At 40.2% G+C, this 16,426-nt stretch overlaps 1 protein-coding gene across 1 annotated transcript; it reads right to left on the minus strand.

Annotated features, from left to right (window-relative positions):
• Positions 1-733: 733 nt before the first annotated feature.
• Positions 734-13,411, minus strand: MGARP (mitochondria localized glutamic acid rich protein). The gene is given in 4 exon segments (NM_001193816.2): positions 734-1,616; positions 3,334-3,427; positions 8,367-8,470; positions 13,150-13,411. Coding segments are annotated over 4 exon segments (723 nt in total). The 5' UTR covers positions 13,232-13,411; the 3' UTR covers positions 734-1,173.
• Positions 13,412-16,426: the final 3,015 nt, after the last annotated feature.

Consider the following 16,426-nt stretch of genomic DNA (forward strand, 5'->3'; position numbering starts at 1 on the left):
TAGCCCACCTCGCCTCCCCACTCCCTTTCTCTCTGAGACCATCTCTGGCTACTCTCCCTCTTTTTCACTCCACTTTAGCCACACTGGCCACCTCACAATTTCTCAAATTCCCAGCATGATCCTGTTTTAGATCCTTTGCCCTTTTCTGTTCCCTTACCTGGCAGATCCCCCTAACTCCTACCATTGGATGGTCCCTTATATATCTTGCAGGTTTCTACGCAAAAGATACCTTCCTAGTAAGGCCTCTTTTAGCCATCCTACCTAAAATTACAACTTCCACCTCGAACTAACACAATCCTTTTATTTTCATTACTTTTATCCTTAGCACTTATCAGTATCTAATATACTATATAATTTTCTCATTTGTCTTGTTACCTGGTTCCACTCTAGAATATAAACTGGGAACACTTAAAACAATGCCTATTATGTTGTAAGTGCTCAGCTAATATTTGTTGATCACGTGAATGAATGAATGATTTCTGGCACAAAGTGTTAATCCTCAATAAATATTGTTTGAACTGAACTGAAACAGAAAATATCTACATAGTCCCCTTTGTAAGTACTATAGATGGGAGAGGGCATACATATTGTTATATGCAGGGTTCTCCATAGACTATATGCTGTTTCTTCAATAATATTACGAAAGCTTGCATTTCTCATATGATGTTATGTATGTGTATGTTAATATGTATTATTTGTACATGCAAATATTAGTGAAAAAAGTAGAAGCACCAAAGCTTTTCTAATTTTATTTGACTCAAACTATATTTTAGACCTACATACCATACAATAAAGTAAGCTAAAAGCATAGCAAAATTAAAGTAAATACAGGTTGTATGGATAGCTCAATTTCTCTCATATAAAATGTCAATTCAGAGATAGAGTGATAAAAGAAAAATGTCTAGGAAAAAAAAAGCCAAAGATGAAACTATTTAAGCTCTTTACTGCAATGTCATATTCTGATCTCAGACAGTAGAAGAGTAATAAGAAATGTACAATCTCAAGTCTCTCAGTCCTAAAATCTATCAGTGGATGCCAAAAATCTTCAAGACACATTAACATTTTCTAGAAAATGTCTTTTTTTTTTTTTTGTAAACTAAGTGTACTAAAAACACAAAAGCACTTATCAGACACTCTATGGCATTTGTTGCTGAAATGTCTACCAGCTGGAGATTAGCCTTGAGCGGAAGCAGCCTCAGAGCCAACACTGGCTTCCTCCTGTAAATCATCTCCAGCAGAGGACTCTGACTCAGCTGGAGAATTTTCTTCTTCTAGTTCAGCATATTCATCAGAGCTTTCGTTCTCTGTTGTATCTTTATCATTATCGATGGTGACAGCTTCATCCAGGGCAGCATTTGTAACCTCTGGGGTTGTTTCAGGGTTTACTTCTGCGGTTTCCCTTGCTGCTGCATCTGTCACCTCTGGCCCAGTTTCAGCACTGACTGCTGTGGTCTCCGGAGCAGCCTCCACGTGACCTGGACAGGCAGATGCCTCTTTTATGACCACAACTGTAGCACCGGGACTTTCTTCAGCATCTACCACCTCGGCTTCCACTGCAAGTACTTCTGGGGCTTCTGAACTTGCTTTCTCAGTTTCCGCAACATTCTCCTTTTCACCTTTAAGAATGAGTCATTAAGCAAGGTATTAATTTAAAGATCGCGGGAAGGCAATGAAACACTGTGGTCATTTAAACACGTAAGACAGAGCTACATGCACCGATGTGTAACCGTCTTCAAGGTAGACTCTCAAGTGAAACAGCAAAAAAAGAACAACGTATACAGTCTGCTAGTATTGTTAGGGCAAAATGGGAGGGGAGCAGGAGGCGGGTAAGTTGTATGCCTACGTAATTGTATTTGCAAAAACTCTCCAGGAGGATTCAAATAAACTGGTTTTATTGGTTGCCTCTTGGAGGGAAAATGGGGGTTCTGCTTTTCTGTAAACTCTTTGAACTTAAAAAAATACACTTGAATATGTTACTTAGGCAAAGATGAAGAATACAAAAATAAGCAGCTACCCTATTCACCTTTCATATGAGATAGCATGGAAGAGTAGCCAAGTTCCTAGCTGGTGACTCAGAAATCACTAATCCTCTCTCAACCTCATTTTTGTCATCTGTAAAATAGGGTATTCATAATATCTACTGCACAGGGCTATTGTAAAGATTAATTACAATACTGTATATGAAAAGGGGATTAAAATAAAAAGTTCTATGCAAATGCTTATTTTATTAGTATTGTAAATAACCACGTGATTATATTCAATAATATGTATTGATGATATTCTGTTTCTTCTTATTGTCATGACAGGTGAAAACTGGTTCATAAGCCCCTAATATCTCTATCCCTAAATAGTGATCATAGTAATTGATAATAATAGCTTGCAAAAAAGTATGCTTTAAAGCAAGAAGGTGCTAGGCATAGTGGCTCATGCCTGTAATCCCAGCACTTTGGGAGGCTGAGGCAGGAGGGGATCATAGGAGTCCAGGAGATCAAGACGACCAGCCTGGGCAACATAGTGACACCCTGTCTCTGCAAAACATAAAAAATAAACTTGCTGGGCATAGCGGTGCATGCTTGTAGTTCTAGTTGCTTGAGAGGCTGTGATAGGAGGATTGCTGGAGCTCAGGAGTTCAAGGCTGCAGTAGGCTATGATTGCACCACTGCACTCTAGCCTGGTTGACAGAGGGAGAACCCATGGAGGGAAGTGGGAAGGGAAGGGGGAAGGGAAGGCAGGAAAGGAGGGAAAGGAGGGAGGGAGGGAGGAAAGGAAGGAAAGGAGGGAGGGAAGGAGGGAAGGAAGGCAGGGAGGGAGGGAGGGAGAAAGAAGTGTAGGAAGCAAGGAACGAAAGAGTGAAAATATAAAGTTTCTGTTCCCATGGTCACCATTTTATCAAATGAAGGACTCAATATACACGACTGATCCTGTTGTGTCAAATGGACCTTGTTTGCACAAAGGCACACAGGTGATCTTAGCCCAAACTGAAAGATAATTAGTTATATTATTATTTTAAATAATGAGGAAAATGAAAGCTCATGCCTGCATGGGTGGATGCCTGAGCAGCGGAAAGTAATATTATCACAAGAAGTCAAAAGTCACTGGTCAGCAATATAACTGTAAAACGTTCATTTGTCAAATGCATGCATCCAAAAGGTGTAACAGTGTTCTTCAGGTTTCAGTTGAGCTTTTTCTTTCTAAATGAACTTATACCCAGAGTCATTCTGGATTAAGCTAGGAAAGAAGCCAAAAGCAAATAGTGTTCATTGCTAGACTAAACGGATGGAAATCAGTGCCTCAAAAAATAATTAAAAATAAAAAATTAAGAAATTCATTTACCTTGAAATGGATGTATCTCTGCTTTTGTTTTTTCTTTCAAATCTGTTATATGTTCTGTGTGTTTGGCTTGGTCTGATGTGACTGTCTTGTAAGCCTGAAAGTAAATGTATGCTTAGGTTTATATCTTGAACTTTAAGATTTGTCATGCCACATTACACATTACAAGGTACACTCAAGTCTCCTTGTAATCACCATTAGACGTTTAAACCATAATCCCAATGTAGCAAAGAAGAGAAACCAGTGCACACCACTTACTCTTTTACTTCCCTTTTGGAAACCTTTGTTATTAAATTGAATGCTTTAAAAAGGAAGAAAGGTGAGACGGGGGGGAGGAGAGAAAAACTACCTATTGAGTATCATACTTACTACCTGGGTGATAAAACAATCTGTACATCAAACCCCCATGGCACACAATTTACCTATTAACAAACCTGCATATGTACCCCATAACCTAAAATAAAAATTTTTTTAAAAGGGAAGGAAATAAATGCACTATCTTAGCCAAAGATAACTAAAAAGGAAAAAAAGGAAATTATGCTACAACCAGAATATCCTGACAGGCATATACAAATATTCTCTAACATTTATCCTTGAGAAATGGAAATCTAGGTTCATATGAAAACCTGTACACAAATGTTCATGGTACCTTTATTTGTAATAGTCAAAAACTGGAATCAGGCCAGGCGCGGTGGCTCATGCCTGTAATCCCAGCACTTTGGGAGGCCAAGGCAGGTGGATCACCTGAGGTCAGGAGTTTGAGACCAGTCTGACCAAGATGGTGAAACCCCATCTCTACTAAAAATACAAAAACACCCAGGTACGGTGGCACGCACCTGTAGCCCTAGCTATTCAGAAGGCCGAGGTGAGAGAATCGCTTGAACCCAGGAGGTGGAGGTTGCAGTGAGCCGAGATAGCGCCATTGCACTCCAGCCTGGGCAACAGAGTAAGACTCCATCTAAGAAAGAAAGAAAGAGAGAAAGGAGAGAAAGGAGAGAAAAGAGAGAAAGAAGGAAAAAAGGAAAGAAAGAGAGAGTATTCGGAAGCTATTTTAACCATAGACGAAATGTGCAGGCTTCCTTTCATTTTATATTTAAGTAGTCTTCTTTGGCCTGTGTTCATATTGGAAAATGATATTAAAAAAATGAAAATCTCATTATTCAGTTACTATTGTCTATATTAATTTAGCTTTTTAAAAAATGTTGGTAGTGGTTTAACTTTTAACGGTAAGATGATAGATTTCTAAAATTTATTTATATATAGTGTCTTCTAAATTTTTAATAATCAGAAACCAAATACCTTATTTAAAAATTGTACTACTTAATTACAAACAATTTTACAGTATAAAAATTATGCTGTACATGTTCTCACTCATAGGTGGGAATTGAACAATGAGAACACTTGGACACAGGATGTGGAACATCACACACTGGGGCCTGTCGTGGGGTAGGGGGAGGGGGGAGGGATAGCTTTAGGAGATATACCTAATGTAAATGACGAGTTAATGGGTGCAGCACACCAACATGGCACATGTATACATATGTAACAAACCTGCACATTGTGCACATGTACCCTAGAACTTAAAGTATAATAATAATAAATAAAAAATATGCTGTGAAAATAGAAAGTCTGTAATGTCGGGGCTAGGCACACTGGCCCACACCTATAATCCCAGCACTTTGGGAGGTTGCTGGCAGATCACCTGAGGTCCGGAGTTTGAGACCAGCCTGACCAACATGGAGAAATCCCGTCTCTACTAGAAATACAAAATTAGCCAGGTGTGGTGGCGCATGCCTGTAATCCCGGCTGTTTGGGAGGCTGAGGCAGGAGAATCACTTGAACCCTAGAGGCAGAGGTTGCGATGAGCCAAGATCGTGCCATTGCACTCCAGTCTGGGCAACAAGAGTGAAACTCCGTTTCAAAAGAAAAAAAAAAAAGAAAAAGAAAAAGAAAAAGAAAAAGAAAAAGAAAAGAAAAGAAAAAAGAAAAAAAAATCTGGGTTGGGCACGATGGCTCAAGCCTGTAATCCCAGCACTTTGGGAGACCAAGGTGGGCGGATCACGAGGTCAGGAGATCAAGACCATCCTGGCTAACACGGTGAAACCCCGTCTCTACTAAAAGTACAAAAAATCAGCCAGGCGTGGTGGCGGGCGCCTGTAGTCTCAGCTACTCGGGAGGCTGAGGCCGGAGAATGGCGTGAACCCGGGAGGTGGAGCTTGCAGTGAGCTGAGAACGCACCACTGCACTCCAGCCTGGGCGAGAGGGAGACTCCGTCTCAAAAATAAATAAATAAATAAATAAATAAATAAATAAATAAATAAAATAAAACAAAAATAAGTTTCTGAGGATTAGAATATGTATTTTGGTTTGGTTTGGCCGTCTTACATAGTCTATGAAACTGCTTCTAGTTATGACTAAACATCCCTTTATTCATATTTCTTTTTTTTTTTTTTTTTGAGACAGAGTCTCACTCTGTCACCCAGGCTGGAGTGCAGTGGTGCAGTCTTGGCTCACTGCAACCTCCATCTCCCAGTTTGAAGCAAACCTCTGCCTCAGCCTCCAGAGTAGCTGGGATTACAGATGCCCGCCACCAAGCCCGGCTAATTTTTGTATTTTTAGTAAAAATGGGGTTTCACCATTTCTTGGCCAGGCTGGTCTTGAACTCCTGACCTCGTGATCCTGCCTTGGCCTCCCAAAGTTCTAGGTTTACAGGTGTGAGCCACTGCGCCTGGCCTGCCTTTATTCATATTGTTGTAGGACCAAACCAAAATATAGTGACTGTGTACTCATAGTTTACAAAGAATTTCTGCTTATTCTACTTTTATTCTTTCTTAACATTTTTTGTAGAGATGAGGTCTCGCTATGTTGGCCGGGCTGGTCTGAAACTCCTGACCTCAAGCAATTCTCCTGCCTTGGCCTCCAAAGTGCTGGAATTACAGGCATGAGCCACCACTCCAGGCTCTACTTTTATTCTTTTTCTTTTTTTCTTTTTTAAGACAGGGTCTTGTTCTGTTGCCCAGGCTTGAGTGCAGTAGTGCAATCTCGGCTCACTGCAACCTTAACTTCCCTTAACTTCCTAAGCGATCCTCCCATCACAGCCTCCTAAGTACCTAGGACCACAGGTGCACACCACCACGCTGGGCTAAGTTTTAAATTTTTTTGTAGAAATGAGGTCTCACTATGTTGCCCAGGCTAGACTCAAACTCCTGGACTCAAGCCTCCCAAAGTGCTGAGATTACAGGCATGAGCGACTGCACTACTTTTATTCTTTTTTTTTTTTTTTGAGACAGAGTCTGGCTGTCTCGCCCAGGCTGGAGTGCAGTGGCACGATCTCAGCTCACTGCAAACTCTACCTCCTGGGTTCAAGTGATCTCCTGCCTCAGCCTCCGGAGTAGCTGGGATTACAGGCACCTGCCACCACGCCTGGCTAATTTTTGTGTTTTAGTAGAGATGAGGTTTCACCATGTTGGCCAGGCTGGTCTTGAACTCCTGACCTCAGGTGATCCACCAACCTTGACCTCCCAAAGTGCTGAGATTACAGGTGTGAGCCACCATGCCTGGCCTACTTTTATTCTTAATAAAGATTATATTTTGATTTAGAAAGTTTATGACAAAGTGGTGAATGACTCAACAGGCTTATCTTACTTACCTAAAAAATGTCTGTTATTTTAGTCCCAAAATCTCACTATTAAAACCTTTGTCTTACAGTGGTTACCTGGAGGGAATTAACATGGGGACTGGGAAGGAAAATATACTTTTTATTTTATATATATCTATGTTACATTTTTTAAAAACTTATGAACAAATATGAATTTTTCAAATAATAAAACTGTGTGAAAATTTAAAACTAACAAAATTATGGAGACAGTAAAAAGATTGGGAGGAGAGGGGGAGAAATGAGTAGGTGGAGTAGAGGGATTTTTAGGGTGATGAAACTACTCTGTATGATACTATAATTTATTCTGTATGATATTGTAATATATTTGTAAAAACAGAATATACAACGCAAAGAGTGGATCCTCATGTAAACCCTGGACTTTAGTTAACAATAATATATCAATATTGGCTTGTCAGTTTTAACAAATATTCCACATCAATGCAAGATTTTAATATGGGAAAGGAGGAGGGGGTGTGAGGGGGTATATGGACGTTTCTGTACTTTCTGCTCATTATTTTGTAAACCTAAAACTGCTCTAAAAAAGACTATTAATTTTTTAAATAGTTATATTAATTTTTTTTTTTTTTTTTTTGGAAACAGAGTCTCACTCTGTCATCCAGGCTGGAATGCCATGGTGTGATCTCGGCTTACTGCAAACTCAGTCTCCTAAATTCAAGAGATTCTCCTGTCTCAGCCTCCTGAGTAGCTGGGATTACAGGATGCACCACCACACTGGCTAATTTTTGTATTTTTAGTAGAGATAGGGTTTCACCATGTTGGCCAGGCTGGCCTCAAACTTCTGATCTCAGGTAATCCACCTGCCTCAGCCTCCCAAAGTGCTGGGATTACAGGTGTGAGCCACTGCGCCCAGCTCCTATATTAATTTTTAAGTTAATCTTTCAAAATAGTTATTTTAAAATGTTAATAATAGTGCCTACCTTATAGAATTGTTCTAATCATTAAATGATCCAGGAGTCTGGCATATGATAAACACTCAAGTATCAGCTATCATTATTAGCATTTATAATAACATTATTTTTACTGAAAATCATCCATATTAATGGTATTAAGAAATGCTGACTTTACACATACAAAAATCTTCATAATTTAGAAAGCTGAGGTTCAAATGAAATAAAATTTAAAAATAAACAAAAATGAAGAACCTTCATAATAGTCTAGTTAATACATTCTTAGGAAAACCCTGTATTTCTAATGATTGCAAGGTATTTTTCAGATGTGTATGCTTAATGACACTTAAATCTCTTGCTATGTTGTATATTTAATTAATCCCATGTCCTGATCTCGACATTGCTTTGAGCTTTACCATGAGTTGTAAAATACATGAATTCTTGAGCACTGTGGTTATATAATCACTTACATAATATCCACCAGCACTGACTGTGACGCCTACAACCAGATAATAAATCATATTTGATCCAGATGATCCAGGGAATCTGTTAGATGACATCCGGCGCAGAGATGCTAGGAAAACAACGTTTAAACACAGTTAGTTTTACTACTTGAGCAAAACTATTTTAAATAATTACATCTTTTAAAATTTTTCTCCTCAGTGAACCTAGAATCATTAACATCAAGTGATTTTAGCTTAAGGGAATACGGTATTACAAGGCTGGGTAATAATTCCACTTGACATTCTCCCAATCTAATTTGATAAACACTCATGAAACCTGTCATCTTGATGCTGAGCATCATGCCTTCTTGGAAGGGGTGCAGGTGTGGGTAAGGAGAAATGACAAAAGCTCTAAACAATTTTAACAGCCAAATGAAGTGTACATTAGCAAAAGAAAGCCATGTACTATATGTACTCCACTACAGGATTCAATGAAAATGATAATTTTATAATGAATTCAGTATGTTTATACCTAAAATGTAATACAATTTGTATTTATATGTTAAATCAAGCATTTATGTTGAAATCATCATATTTCTATAAATCTGTAATACAAATGTAGATATAGAAAGAAATCTCAATTTTTCTCTTATAAAGCAAAGATGGGCATATAAAGGGTTTTAAGCCAAATGTTGCAACAAGGTTGTATCTGAAATAGAAGTATAATTCTGTATAAACTAACAGAAACAGATAAAAGTACTATATTATTATATTTAAACATATTTATTTTGTAGTACTAACATTTGCATATCCTATAATGCCCTGGAATTGAAATTTTTACAATAAACTCAAAGTTGGAAGGAGCTTAAAGTATATACAACTCAAATTTTTTATTTTAAAGATAAAGACATAAAGACATTTATGTATTCTTTCAACTAACACAACTGAGCATCTACTATGTATTTGGAACTGTTAGAAGCATTAAGAATACAACCGTGAATAAGACAGACAAGGTCCCTTGTCTCAAGTCATTCATAGTCTAGAAGGAGGATATGAACATACAGACAAATAATTGTGATGTTGTATGGCAAATGTAGTAAGTGCTAAGTCAAGCTACATGCAGAGAAAAAATTCAGTTAGTTGGCCAAGGTAACTGTCATAATAGAAGAGACCTGAGTTTTGAAGGAAAATAAGGGGATAGTTTTGAAGATAAATAAGGGAAAGAAGAATGGCACTGGAGGCAGAAGGTGTAACGTGTATGAGCATTTCGTGACCCAGAAGGTACAAAGTACAGGATGAATATCCTTTATCTAAAATGCTAGTGGTGGGTGGAGTGGCTCATGCCTGTAATCCCAACATTTTGGGAGGCAGGGGTGGGAGGATCACTTGAGCCCAGGATTTCAAGACCAGTCTGGGCAATGTGGTGAACCCCATCTCTACAAAAAAATTTTATAATATTAGCTGAGAGTGGTGGTATGCGTCTGTAGTCCCAGCCCCTTCGGGAGGCTGAGGCAGGAAGATCACTTGAGTCCTGCAGTGAGCTGTGATTGTACCACTGCACTCCAGCCTGGGCAACAGAGTAAGATTCTGTCCCAAAAAAATAATTAAAATAAAATAAAATGCTTGGGATCAGAATTGTTTTGGGTTTTGGATATCTTTTATTTTGAGATATATGCATACACATAATGAGATATCTTGGGGATGGGACTTAAGTCTAAACACAAAATTCATTTATGTTTCATATATACCTTACACACGTAGCCTGAAGGTAATTTTATACAATATTTTGAATAATTTTGTGCATGAAACAAAGTTTGTGTTAAGTACTTATATGTAAAATTTTCTACTTGTGGCATCATGTCAGTGCTCAGAAAGTTTCTAATTTTGGAGCATTTTGGGTTTTAGATTTTCAGATTAAGCATGTCCAACCTGCAATTTGATGTGGCCTAACATAAAGTATAGGGGTGCAGGGACTAGTGGAAGACTATGATTTGCACAGGGCAAATCTTAAGACATTTGCACTGCTTACAAACCTTCATAGTAGCAAAATCACAATGATTTCCTGTTTATGTTCTTAGTTTGGATATAAATGGCCATTTCTTGGAAAAAATTTTTTTTCCTTCTAATGTGCCCCAAAGGCTATGAGAAGAGGTTATGGCTTTGACTTGTGGTGGGACTTCTGATGGCTTAAAAGTACATCTGTGATTAAACAGGGAATATACAGCCTTCATATTTCTCAAACAGACAAAAATATCAGAAATATTTTTTAAATAGAACTAAAATTATCAGAGATTTAAATAGACTTAAATACAAATATAATGATGGACAAGTTACTTAAAAAGACAATGAAATGAGAAATTTTCAATAAGGATTAATTAGACAAATTTAAGCACATTCATACAATGTGAAACAAATAGACATAACTTGCAGAACAATATTTACTTATGTGAGAAAATATTTACAATGTATTAGGTGAAAAGTCATAGCAAAATACTCTGTATGGGACTATCCCAGATTTGTGGAAATAATGTGCATAAGGAAGGAATGAGGCAAAAAAACGGTTTGGAAAACTAAATATACTAAAATGTAACTAGTTGTGTTCACTGAGTGGTAGGATTACAGGTGAATTCCATTTCCTATTTTACCTGTTTTTCCCCCAATTATCTATTATAAACTTATTTATTCATTAAAAATTACCCTTTTAAGGCTGGGCTCAGTGGCTCACACCTGTAATCCCAGAATTTTGGGAGGCCGAGGCAGGAGGATCACCTGAGGTCGGGAGTTCAAGACCAGCCTGACCAACATGGAGAAACCCCGTCTCTACTAAAAATACAAAATTAACTGGGCGTGGTGGCGCATGCCTGTAATCCCAGGTACTTGGGAGGCTGAGGCAGGAGAACCACTTGGACTTGGGAGGCGGAGGTTGTGGTGAGCCGAGATCAGGCCATTGCACTCCAGCCTGGGCAAAAAGAGTGAAACTCCGTCTCAAAAAAAAAAAAAAAAAAAAAAAAAAAAAAAAAAATTACCCTTTTAAAAGCAAAAAGGAGAGAACAAAATGTGATGAGACACAGTTAAAAATTTTTCCTTCAATGAAACTGAAAAAAATTTATTTTTCATCAAAGTAGAAAGTATCAACAAAAGATTAATTAATGTCCACGACAGAAGACAAATTTGTTTCCAGTCAATAATAGTTCTTACATTTTAAGTGCTGCAAAAATAGTAGTTAGTTGAAAATTAGAGAAAGACCAGTACCTTTGCAAGCAGCATTGCTAGATACGTATTTAAAATTTTTAAACTACTTCTATTTTGCCGCAAATTGGGAAGAAAATTATTTGGAATTTCTGCAGCTACAAAAAATAGTGCGTGTGTGTGTGTTTGTGTGTGCGTGCAGGCGCGCACGTTGTCGGTGGGGAACGCAGACAGATAAAACGAAAGGCCACGGTCAGAGGACTAATCTTTCTCCCCATTCCCTACAGAGCAGTCCCGTTATATTACGAAGTTTAAAATAAATGGCTTCTCCCTACTTCATCAGGAGATATATATATATATATTTAAAAGCTCTATATTATTTGGTATAAAGGTCTAGAAAAATAAAGACAATAAAGATCTAGGAAAACGAAGACGTCTTGTTTCTGATACTTGAGGGGTAACTTCCTCCCACCAGCATTTTAAAAGAAAAATAAAGCGAGTTGGTTAGACCTCGTCCTTCTCTCCCACCACCACCAACAGAGGCCCAATCAACGTGAAAAAAATCGGCCCACGGAATTCTCCGCGCACGTCTTTTTCTCCGGCCGGATACTCTGGGCTAAAATTACCTCGGAAGCCTCAGAAAGCGAGGGGAAGCGAAGACAGCATTAAAAACGCTTCACGATGTTGTCTAAGAACCGTTCCCCAATCGGGAGTGGAAGAGAGAGGGGTGACGGATGGGGACTAGGGAAAGGCGGCTGGGGCTGAACCGCCCCGGAGCGCAAGCCTGGTCCCAGAGCCGCAGGCTGCTGGAAAGAAAAACAATCTTCCTTGCTCACACCTGCTAAGCACCTACTATGTTCCAGGCACTATACGAGGCGCTTTTCTATACGTCCATTTTTATTTAATAAGCTTCCAGTTCACACTGAAACTCCCCCTTTAGTTAATTTCTGAGTACCCTGCTTTTTCTCGCGCATCCCAGCTGCAGGACGACCTGCAACCTCAAAGGAAAGTGCCCCGAAGGCCGCTTCCTTTTTGGGGGTTGTGGATCTCAGAGCCAGGCGCTCGCGGGGTTCAGGCTGCTGAGACCCTGCCGAGGGTTAGATTTATTTACCCCACGAACATTCGCCCAGTGTCCACTGAGCGGGCCCTGCTTCTCTGCCTCCCAATGCTTACAGGGCCGGCTCATTCCCACCCTTCCTCTGCTTCCTCAGGAGGTTGGAGAGCGAATAGTGCCTCTAACAATAAAAGTGGTATGCTACAACTTTGTCAGCCAGGCACGTTTCTAAGTGCTTTTAACCAAACATTAACTCATTAAAAAGCAAAACTATTATCGCCCTTATTTTATAGATGAGGAAACAGGTTAAGCCATTTGTCCAAGATCAGGATGCGAACCCAGCTAATCTGGACTCAGAGGCACACCGGAAAGTTCCCTACTTCCAAAGCCTGCAGAAGCTTCGGGACGTCTTCCCGGGAGTCTCCTCCGTTCTCCTCGACCTCCAATCCAGGCTTCTGCTGTTCTGGGTCGGGTTTGGCCAACTGGGTGCCGGCCGGTACCCGGGCGCCGGCGAAATCTGCACCCGAGGCGCCCGTCCTCCTCTCCGGGCTAGATCTCCTTACTCACCGTCCTTCCCGAGCGGTGCGGGGTTGGGGGGCGCCCTCAGCGGCAGCGCCAGGGTCTTGGAGACCGCCCTGCGGAGATACATCGCGCCCGCTGTCCGCCGCGCAGCAGGCTCCGTACCCAGGCTCAGGCTGCACTTCCACAGTGAGGCTGAGAGCCTGGCAGCGCCCCGCCCGGAGAAGGCACGTCGACCTTCATCCAGCCCCGCCTCCGCGGCCCCCGGGAGGTGGGGAGACCTTTGTAGTCCTCACCATCCTCCCCTAACCCATCTCCAGCTCTGTTGCTTTCCCTGAAGTCTCGAGAGCTGACCGCGGCATCTCAGAAAAGGGATGGGGAACCTATAAGTCGCCGTCGCCCGCCTGACTCGTTCTGTACCACTGAATGTATCTCCTCACAGCACGCTGGAAATGTTTTGAGAATTGGACGAGATTAAGATAAGGACACAGTTTATCACGCTGGATGTAATCTGAACCCACTTTATCTCACGCATTCCATTAGCTTTCCTAGGAGAGGGGAGGATAGCGGGAAGTTTCTTACAAATGCAAGGAGCGCAGGGGTAGCCTCAGTCTTCCATTAGCGCACTGCGTGATGCTCAGAATCGTAAGAAAATCTCCAGACAATGATTGAATTTCTAGACAGTTCACCGTTACAATGACTTTAAAATATAAACTCCAAAAACACTGTATATTCCTCTATGGGATGTGAAATTAATATTTCCACATCAGCGGCCTGGCGCAGTGGCTCACGTCTATAATCCCAGCACTTTGGGAGGCCGAGGCAGGCGGATCACTTGAGGTGAGGAGTTGGAGACCAGCCTGGGCAACATGGCGAAACCCCGTTTCTACTAAAAATACAAAAAGTTAGCCAGGCGTGGTGGCGCGTGCCTGTAATCCCAGCTACGCGGAGACAGGAGAATCGCTTGAACCCGGGAGACGGAGGTTGCAGTGAGCCAGAGATCATGCCACTACATTCAAGCCTGGGTGACAGAGCAAGACCCTGTCTCAAAAACAAAACAAAACAAAACACCCCAAAACTAAAAAACAAAACAAAACACATCAACTAAAAATACTAAATTATTAGTTTCTTCCGTCTCACTGTGGCTACAGGAACTTGTCATGGTTTGAATATGGAAACCAATAATTTATTAAGTTTATAACATTGTCTAAATGATTACTCTTTGGAAGACACCATTTCCTACTACAATAATCCCTTATGTGTGTTTGCCACTTGAAACATTATAAAGCACTTTCACATCTATTATCTCTTTTAATTTTCACTGCAACCCTCTGAGGGAGGTGGCAATTATTCCCTTTAGCAAAGGTGGTGGGTGGGAATGTCCAAGGATTTACTGGTGGTCATGAATTAAAAAAACAAAAAGGACGTGAACATAATACTTCTAGCTTAAAGTTCTGTTGACATGTAACAGGCACAATATTTGTTCATTTGCTATGTAAATAAACATTTCTCAGAAGTTATAGTCTTGAACCCAATTATAATTATATTTAACATATTCTCATATGAAGAGTACAAGCCAATGATCAGATTGGTTTTTTGATACTCAAAAAGACAGTTAACTAGTTTAATCACTAGGGTGACAGAGTGAGACTCCGTTAAAAAAAAAAAAGTTTACAACATAGATGAGTGTGGTGGTGCATGCCTGTAGTCCCAGCTACTCCGGAGGCTGAGGTGGGAGAACTGCTTGAGCCCAGGAGGTCAAGACTGCAGTGAGCTGAGATCTTGCCAGTGCACTCCAGCCTGGGTGACAGAGTGAGACCCTGTCTGAAAAACAAAAAACAAAACAAAACAAAAGCCACCCACAGTGGCTCACACCTGTAATCCCAGCACTTTGGGAGGCGGAGGCAGAAGGATTGCCTTGAGCTCAGGAGTTCAGGACCAGCCTGGCAAACATGGCAAAATCTTGTCTGTTTCTTTTTTAGAAAGAAAGAAAGAAAGAAAAAAAAAAAAGCACATTAGATATGAAATGTAAAAAATAAAGTAAAAAAAAAGAAAAAGGATATAAAATGTGCTTAGCTAGTTGGAGGAAGCAGTGCTAGATTCTGACTTCCAGCCCAAGGTGAAGCTCAAGGCTCTCCTGCTGCCCTCTGCTGCCTTTCAGTGTGGCACATGGTGGGATTCATTGTATCCTACCATCTCTTATTAGATGGTAAGGTCCAGGGGGAGCTTATCACGCTCTCTAGGTTGAATGTGGCCATACCAGCTGGGATATAAAAGAACTGTGAGATAAATAGTGCCATTTCTCCAGATTATTTTCCTTAGTTAAAAGCTCATGCCTTTCAAGTTGAAGGGAATTTCTATCTACGCAACTGCTCCTGTGGCTTTCCATTTTGATGGCAAAATCTTTTCAAATCTTGATGAAATATTTTCCAAGAGAGGACATGCCCTCGAGTTGTCAAATTCACTCCATAGCAGACTATTTCTTCCAAACCCCAGATAAATTTAACATATTTTTGCTATGGAAGACTCTGTAAGGCTCAGCCAATAGTTTCCTAACTATTAATCATACTGCTCATAATGCTGCCCTTGAGCACATCCTTGAAAGTTTTCTTCGTTTGGTTGGAAAAACAAGAATTTAGGGTCAGAGATAACTCGGCTTACCTTAGATGACTTCCATCTAACTGTGATTATTGACAAAGATTATATTAGTCTTAAAAACATTATTATAAAGGTCCTCTACTGGCAACATTAATTATACTTTCAAGGCTTAAGTGCTATATAAATAAAATAAATTTTCAAAGATTGAGTGGTTTCCTGCATTTCACAGAAAAATCAGCTAAGTTTTTCTGAGCACTCAATTCTTAGGCTATTGCCTATACGTTTTAGGAGATAAATACTGACACACACTTAAACAATTTAGAGGAGCAACTAGGAGGACAAATTGGCAAGCAGTTAAGAAAGTCCTGATAAGCGTATGTTTCATGGTTTAAACTACTTAAAGTGAGGGAGAAAAGATAATCAAGGTGGTCAATTCTCAGGCTATTCTTTTTTTGTTTTTTTGAGATGGAGTCTTGCTCTGTCTCCCAGGCTGGTGTGCAGTGGTACAATCTCGGCTCACTGCAACCTCCACCTCCCAGTTCAAGCAATTCTCCTGCCTCAGCCTCCCTAGTACTGGGACTACAGGTGTGTGCCACCACACCTGGATAATTTTTGTATTTTTAGTAGAGACGGGGTTTCACCATCGCCAGACTGGTCTCATACTCCTGACCTTGTGATCCGCCTGTCTCAGCCTCTTAAAGTGCTGGGATTACAGGCATGAGCCACT

Source organism: Macaca mulatta, chromosome 5, assembly GCF_049350105.2.
Source record: "Macaca mulatta isolate MMU2019108-1 chromosome 5, T2T-MMU8v2.0, whole genome shotgun sequence".
NCBI lineage: Eukaryota > Metazoa > Chordata > Mammalia > Primates > Cercopithecidae > Macaca > Macaca mulatta.